Below are 8,206 nucleotides of genomic sequence, written 5' to 3'. Positions count from 1 at the left end.
CCAAGATCTGCAAAATGCCATCTATAAAATAGCAGCTGGTTTTCTATCAGTGCAAACCCAAAGGAAAACCCATACACAACCCCTTTGAGGACCTGAGCCCAAGACATTTTGAAGAACAGCTAAAAGAAAGACACAAATACAATCACTGTCTCTTGCTCCAGCACTTCTAAGACAACGAATAATTTCCTCAGGCTCAGCAGAGGACCTGTAGACTCCTGTATCAAGGCCTATCAAAACCCCCACAAGATTGTAGCGCAGCTGCTTCCCACCTGAATGCTACCACATTTTTGGGTGCCTGGGGAAGCACCTCTCCGGGAGGAGGTAAGCAGGAGAGCTGTGTGTGAGGAGGACTTGCACCTGGCCGGTAGCAGGGCGCCATTACACTGAGCCTCAAAGGCAGAGGGAGACCTTTCCAAGGCAAAGCTGAGGGACAAATGCCCCACGTTCACCTCAAGCTGAGCAGAGCTGGCCTTTACCCTGCCGCTGGTGAAGGCGGGCAGCAGAAAGAGCAGCAGAACCCTTCACGGAACTTTCATCTCACCACAGCTTCCCTGCCCGCCTCAGGTGGCGCGCGGAGGCACACACGACCCGACCCGGCCCGGCCCGGCCCGGCCCGGCCCCTCCCCTCCCCTCCCCTCCCCTCCCTGGAAGTGCCGGACTGTGCGGGGAGGGCGGAGCCAGGGAGAAGGGCCTGCCGGGAGTTGTAGTCCTTTCCCCACTCCGCCGCTCCGCGCAGGCGCTCCTCGCGCCGGACTACACTTCCCAGGGGGCGCTGCGAGAGCCCCCTGGCAAGGGAGCACGACAAAATGGCGGCAGCGGTGGCGGCGAGGGGGTGCGGTGGGGTCTGGCGGCGGGCGTGGCAGCGGGGCGCCGGGGGTCCCGGTCTCGCCCCCCGCGGGCAGCGGGGTGCTGCTGCCACCGCCTGTAACGCGAGAGCTGGGGCGGTGCCGGCGGGGAAGAGCGGGTACGGTGCCGGGACGGCTGAGGCGAGAGGGGCCGGTGGAGGTGGTTCTCCGGCTGAGGCATCCCCCCCTCAGGGTGTAGCCGTAGGGTGAAGATCGGGCCCGGTTTGGGGCCGCCGGGCTTGGGCGTCTGCGGGAGCTGAGCGGTGGCGGCGTGGTGGTAGCAGCGAGGCCCGCTTTAAATACCATCTTCTGAGCCGTGGAAGGCATCTACGGCTTGCTGGTGACTGGCAGCACCTTCTCAGCACGCATATATCTCACAGCCCTCCCCAGCATCCCCCTCCCCCCAGTATTTGTCTTAGCAGTAGGGCTGCGTCGTGAGACGTTTGGTCGTGATAAGAGCCAGACACAATGCAAGCGATTAGACAGCGTTAGTATTCACCCGTTCGGAGTATAAACAGCAAGGGCTGCACCAATTCTCACGAGTATTTTTTGAGGGGTTATTGTGGTCCAAAGGAAGCTTTCTCTTCCAGCGGAAAACTGTGGAACTTTGTCAGTGTGCCTGGAACGGGGCATTTTGTTCCTGCGGCGACTGAGGGTTACGACCTGTACAAGCTTTTGTGTTCTCTGGTGAGACTGAGGTTTCTGTCTGCACAGCCGATCACCTACATGAAATTGTGCAGACAGGAGCAGAAGTATGCTGCTGTTAGCCTTTAGAACGTAAACCTCGAACAAACAAGAACCTCCAGGTTTCTCATCACTGTTGTTAGTAAGGCTCAAGGACTGACTGATACACGTATCTTTTTATCTGAGTGTAAGGGAGCACACTGATTAAGTGAAGACTCATGTAATTTTTAATGCCATGATGTGATCAGGATGCATTTCTGAAGAATGTAGGAAACAATTAAATAAACTGGTCTCCAAAATTAAAAAAAAAAAACTAAACCAACTTTTTTTTTTCTTAAACCTTGAGGCATTTTTATGAATAGTTGAAAGTGCCGAAGAAAATACTAAGTTTCAGTAGAAGAAAATGTATTAGCTACTTTAAACATCTGAACCTTAATCCTTTATGATAATATTCTTCCTAAAGCAGCGATATAAGTGGCATCCGTATCGCTAGTTTGGTGTTTGTAGGAATGCCCTCAGCTGTTGAAGGGCAGACAGAAAACTAAAATCTTGGCAATGTATTATGTTCACCTTTGGAAGGAACACTGTACTTGATATATTTGATGTTTTTCCATAGCTTGCTTATCTCCTATAGCTATGTGGGTACTTATGCTGCTGAAGTATTCTGCCATAGAAATGTGACTTCATCGCTGAAATATTATTTGTGCCACTTCATTTGTACAAGGCCAGATAATTACTTACAGAAACTGTCAAGCAATTCATACTGTAAAGGTGACCTTTTTCTCTTGTCCATATAGAGGTTATGGATGTGAGAATTGCAATTACTTTTTAGATGATATGGAGAAGCTTTATTCTGTGGAATATGTTCAGAGAGCAGTAGCTCTCTAGTTGAAATGATGATTTCTCTATTACCAGATTACTAATGTTTATGCTAATATGCTACTAACACTGCTCTGGAGAACAATCTTTCCCAGCATGCAAGTGACTAGCCAACAAAGAATGCATAATTTATTATGCCACCTGTCTGTTGGAGATTTATCAAACTACCTGAGAAGTAATTGATATTTATGATGATTCTGTGATTTTCACGAGGTACCAAATTAGGGTTCATCCAGCATGCAAGTTTGCCTCATTAATTTCTCTAAGATTTCTTATGTAAGGAAAAATTAAAAAATTCAGACCATTACTTTTTTTTTTTACAGCTTTCTTTTCTGTATATAACGAAGACGACACTTTGCCATATAGTCCCCTCTGTATATATTGGCAGTTAGTCTTGGTTCTCCAATATTACAGCACAACTTCTGTTGTTACACTGTAGATGTATTTACAACATTGTTTACAATTTTTTTAAATTTAATTTTTGTTAAAAGAATAAATAAAAGGTTCTTAATTCTTGTATTTTAGATGCTTATGGGATTTAATGTCACCTATATTTAAATTTTATTTCTCTTCTCTTTCCTTTTCAGTCTTGCTCCATGGGTACCAGTTGTGGGTCTGGAAATTCATGCACAGATCAGTTCCAACTCAAAACTTTTCTCTGGTTCCCAAGTCCAGTTTGCAGCACCTCCTAACTCTTTGGTATCTTTCTTTGATGCTTCTTTACCAGGAACATTACCAGTAAGTTATGTTTCAACTTAATTTATAGCAGGATTAATGTCAGACAACTTTGAGTATATTTCTAATATTTTGTTCTTCCCAAGATTTAGCTATAGAACTACTTTTACATATTTTTCTATTGTCTGGTTGTTTGATAACATGAGATGCCTAGTACTGTTTCTTTTTGGTTTACTCACTCCCTAGTTTTCACTGTAGATACTTGATATCCTCTGCAAAGGAAAAAAATAAGGAGTGTCTCTTCAACATATTGAATGAATCACGGTATTTCTTTGAGGCCAGAGTGGGTGTATTTGGTTAGTATGCCACACAGGAAATTCCTTAAATATGAAAGATACTTAAAATCCTATGAGAGAACATCTTAGATTTCTGAGTGGCCATTTGATGTCACTTTGCCATATGTTTGTTTATGTAGCTGTCATTTGCCATTTGGAATGTCTCACTATGGAGGTTCTTGGCTTCCTAAGTAGAAAGTCTCTGATTTAGTGAAGTGTCAAGCATTCCTATTTCCAGAGCAAAACAATTATTAAAAAAAAAAAAAGTAATCTGTGTGAGACATTGTGGACTAATAAGTCAGAATAGCTAGCTAGCACTTAGCAACGAGATTTGCTGGTGACAACGTAATAGACTTTTTAAATCACAGCTTAATTATAACTTTTTGATGGCTATGATAATACTGCTGTAGAGTTTTCTGGGAATCGAAGTAGTTTAAAAGTATAACGTAAGCTCTTACTTTACAGTGAAAATAAATATTGAATAGACTTAGCATTGCCTCATGCAGCAAGCATGCAGTGAATGAGGTCAAATTATTTAATGCGAAAGTGTTTCGCTGAGTATATTTATTGGAGTGGAGGTTTGAATTCCAGTTGCAGATATACTTGTTTTTATCTATAGAAAGCTTTTCATCACCATAATACAGCCTTAAATAATATTATGAAATGGAGAATTAACTTATGACTGGATTTCTAGGATCTCGATATATGCCATGTGATCCTTAAAAAGAGAAATGAGTTGATATATCCATTCTGTATTTGCAAAGGTATTGAAACCTAAGGAAGTTTAGATGTTGATAAAACTTGGACGTCACTCTGGTCTCAGTGGCAATTCAGGGCTGAGTTTCAGATCTAACTATATGGAAATTTTGAAAACTTTCCAGAGAATGGAAATCTTATGCAATCATTTGGTTTTAGAAGAATCTAGTTAGACTTAAACACGGAAAATGATTTCCTTTCGATTGGGGGCAGGGCTAGGTTGGGGAGTTAATAGTCAGAAAATTTAAAAGGGTTCAAGATTTTTGTTTTAGACCTTCTGTCAATGCACAGAAATTCTCATAAATTGTCTGATGCTTTTCTTCAGTCAAGTAGAAAAACTGTTCAAAAACTGAACAAAAATTAGTATTTATGAAGAGATTAATTTTTATGTACATTACTATTTATCTGGGTTTTATGTGTGTTATTTTTATTTATTTTTCCTCTGGTAAAGGGCTCTACAGATTAGGCTTGGTGTGACCTTTGTGGGGAAAATCCCAGTACACATGGGCTTTGGCAGAGAGTATAACTGCACCTGAGAAGCAAAAAGCAGGATGGTTAGGTTAATTTAAAAGTAGTGATGCTATGTTAGCTTCCACCATCTGCTTTTATCTATACAAAGAGAGGAAAGATTTTTCTCACTGTAGTACTGGTGAAAATAGAGTTGAAAGTCAGTGCTACAAAATACATGTTCTTGCATGTTAGAATGTGACACAAAGTCCAGTCAGTAGCCGTAGCTTTATTTTACGGTTGTGCTTGCTGCACAGGAATTAATGTTAGACACCAGTGTTTGTTCTGGAATCAAACAGTTGGGTTTATTTTCTTGGAATAACTATATGTATTTGTACATGGCAATAGTATTTGAAGTAGAATTGGATTTTGGTGGATTTTGAGAGACGAATGGTAGTTTTTGAAAATTTCTGAGTATTTAAAAAAAAAAAAAAAACAAACCCAAAAGCTTTTAACAAATGTTAAGATTATTAACTAATAAGTCTCCTTAGAAGGTAAATATTTGGCCTTTCCTTTTGACTCTATTTTGTTGAGAAATGGAAAAAATAGGAGCAAAGTTTTAATACAGTAGTTGTGCTGTCTGTAGCAGAGAATAACATAACTGCTGTTATAAACTGGGAGTTCCTGGAAGAGTATTCAATGTCACAGGGATTTTCATTTACTGTGGCACCATGGAATGGTTATGATAGACAGCCATGCTAGTATCTGCTGCTTCACAATGGGACCAGAAAGAATGGTACTAAAGAGAGCTTTTCTGGTTGCTATACTTTTCTGGGTCACTAATGACTGTGGGTGTGAGAGGGGAAATTAGAAGATTGTATTTAGCTCTCCTCTATCTTTCCTCTTTATATTTCTTCTTGTACTGTAATACAGCTTATTTTATGCTTCTGCTGCAAGTAGGCCATAGGAGGACCATCACAGTGGTAGTATCATGGCCATTTCACTGTGCTGCTCTCATAATGTGCCTCTGATGTTCAGCTACAGGCAAGAACAGCTATGCAGGTGCAGTCCTGTTTGGCATGAGACAGAAAAATTGATGTGGCAAAGCTTTGATTAAAAAAGTAGATTTAGAAGTAGTCAGACTGGATGGCACATCCTGTGTTACTTTGCACGCTTCTTGTGCCCTGTGGTGATGGAGCCACTCACCACTAGACCAAATGGCATCTTACTCAAATTATTGTAAGGCTTTCCTGTCTTTGGGACTGTGTAAGACTACATACATTACATTTCATGTAATGAAATGAAATGTGCAAAGGCCTGTTTTTTTTACCAGGTGAATGGACCTGGCAATGATCTTCGCTTGGTATCCTCACAGGACCTGTTATAAAGGAGGTATTATGCTACACATCGTGGCATGTAGTGCATCGTACCTGCAGGTTGATCTAAAGTTCTTCTGAGGATCCATAAAGGTGCTTGCACTCCCAGTCTGATTTATCCTCTTTGAAAATTCTGAGAATCTTTATAAAGGTTTATAAAGATAAGACTGGGCTCACAGAAAGAGATGATTATCCATGATTATCTATTCTCATGATTGAGATGGCTGACTAAAAGGTTAATTATAGCTCAGCCACAGAAATAAGGTGGTAGATCTAGTAGCTAAAGGCTGAAACTTTTTTGTCTGTGCTTAGTCTTTGTTGCTAATCACACCAAAAGATGCACATTTTACGTGTCTCCTGCATGACTAAGGTGAAAGCCTGATCCTATTTCCTTGTAGGCAAGTGTACTAAGACATAATCTAGGATTTACATAACCAAGGTTTAAATTAATAAGATTTAAATGAATGTTAGCCCTACAATCTTAAGTATTTTCAAATTTTTGACACCTTCTCGTGCATTTGAATTTCATTCTCTTCACAGTGTGAACAGCATCTGTTTAATCCTTTTTTTAAGACAGAGTTTTTGGAAACAATTGGTAATGATCAAGCTCCGTTTCTAATGAAGAAAAGGTAAATACCGTCTGACCTCAGAAGAAACAGAGCAAGATCTGTGTTGAACACTGCTGTAGAATATCATGAGATGCATGATTTTATCTGAATACAGAATTTTTTCCTGTTCCGCTGGACTTTCTTGGGGGCTTGGCAACTAACTTATTGCTGCTATCCAGTACTGAGATTTTCATATCTCTTGCTTTAAACTCCTTTAGTTTTCCCTCTGTAAATAGTGTAGAAGGAAGCATTTTGGTCCTACTGTATCTTCTCTCACTTGTATAATGGCAGTTGGGCAACCAGGTATGCCTTTTCATGGAAGTAAGTGGGGGTAGAACAGCTATTAGCCCTTGTTCCTTCTGGTATTGCACCGCTGGTAACTTAAACTCTGGCTTCTCCAAAGCTGAGGAATGTCACTGCAACACTGTGCAGTAGCAGAGAGCACATGTATCATGCTGTTGCCTTCCCCACCCTGCAGTCCTGTGCTGTCCAGATGGCTGCCCAGGGAGGTGACAGGGGTAATAACCAGTTTGGGGACATAAAGGTTGCTTTAGTTCCCCTTCCTATATTGACACTGCATCCATCCAGTGGCAGATACCCAGTGTTTTTTTCAGATGTCTTGGGCAACAGACTATCAGACTTTATGATGAATTTTAGATGTTATTAATATACAGAATTTACCTGATGCATTTGCTTTCAAAGGCACCAAGAGGTTTGTGTGAGATTTTGGTGGACCTGTCTGTCAGCTATACATATTGGAACAGGAACAGCATTTGAGACCAGAATTTATACTTTACAGCTTGAAACTAGATTTTTTGATATCCTGTGCTTGTTAAATCTGGTGATTGCAACAGCTGCTTTACCAACTTGCAATTTCAGCTTTGTTTTGACATTCCTTCTGGCATGCATATGAATTTACTCCCTTCTTGTACTACTTCTCTTTGAAAAAAACATGCTTCTTAGCTTGACTTTTGATAAGTACATTTGCAATTGCATGTACCTTTCTTGGGGAACCGGACAATCTTCTGATCTTTGTATGCATGTTGGTTTAGCTTCCATTATATAAATTTTCTTCTTTTCTTTGAAACCACATGATGCCTAGCTTGTTGTATCCATGACTTCTCCTCTAAAAATAAATTAGTGGCAGTGTCTGAAGGAAAAAGTGAGTTCATGCTTGTTTTAAACTATTTACTTATGTCTAAGTTCACTTTAACTGCTTGTTACTTCTTCCAGTAAAACTGTAATAATCATACTTAGGGGAAAAAAGGAGATATTTTCTTAGAAATTGATGGTACCTTTCTGTGTCAGTCCTTTCTTTCCTGGTAATACTTGGGTTTGCGACATGCATTGTATCATCAGTGGTTAACCGTCTTTTGTCGCTCACACAGTCCCAGCTTGATGGACTTGCAGTCCCAGTAAGCATCTAAAATCTCACATAATTTAGAAAAAAACTAGGGGAGTGAAATAAGCTTTCAAACCATTGCTCCCTGAGAATGCCTTTGCAGTTCATAGACCCTTAAATTTCCGAGTGCATGATGGATTAAAGCCTGCCTACATAATTTCAAGCTATTAATCAGTTCAATGCTGTTGCACTGGTCAGG

The 8,206-nt window shown here is 40.9% G+C and overlaps 1 protein-coding gene across 1 annotated transcript in view; it reads left to right on the top strand.

The window, feature by feature from the left end:
• Nucleotides 1-806: 806 nt before the first annotated feature.
• GATB (glutamyl-tRNA amidotransferase subunit B) overlaps nucleotides 807-8,206 on the top strand; it is a gene marked incomplete at its 5' end in the record, with an annotated part of 42,076 nt that continues 34,676 nt past the window's right edge. Inside the window, 2 exons of the mRNA XM_082483063.1 lie at nucleotides 807-964; nucleotides 2,996-3,146. Of these exons, the coding sequence (XP_082339189.1) occupies nucleotides 807-964; nucleotides 2,996-3,146 (309 nt within the window). The remainder of the gene's footprint in view (nucleotides 965-2,995; nucleotides 3,147-8,206) is intronic.

Source organism: Vanellus vanellus, assembly GCF_965231255.1.
Source record: "Vanellus vanellus genome assembly, chromosome: 4".
Taxonomy (NCBI): domain Eukaryota; kingdom Metazoa; phylum Chordata; class Aves; order Charadriiformes; family Charadriidae; genus Vanellus; species Vanellus vanellus.
Note: the sequence above shows the minus strand (reverse complement) of the source record. Positions and strands in the feature narration are given on the sequence as shown.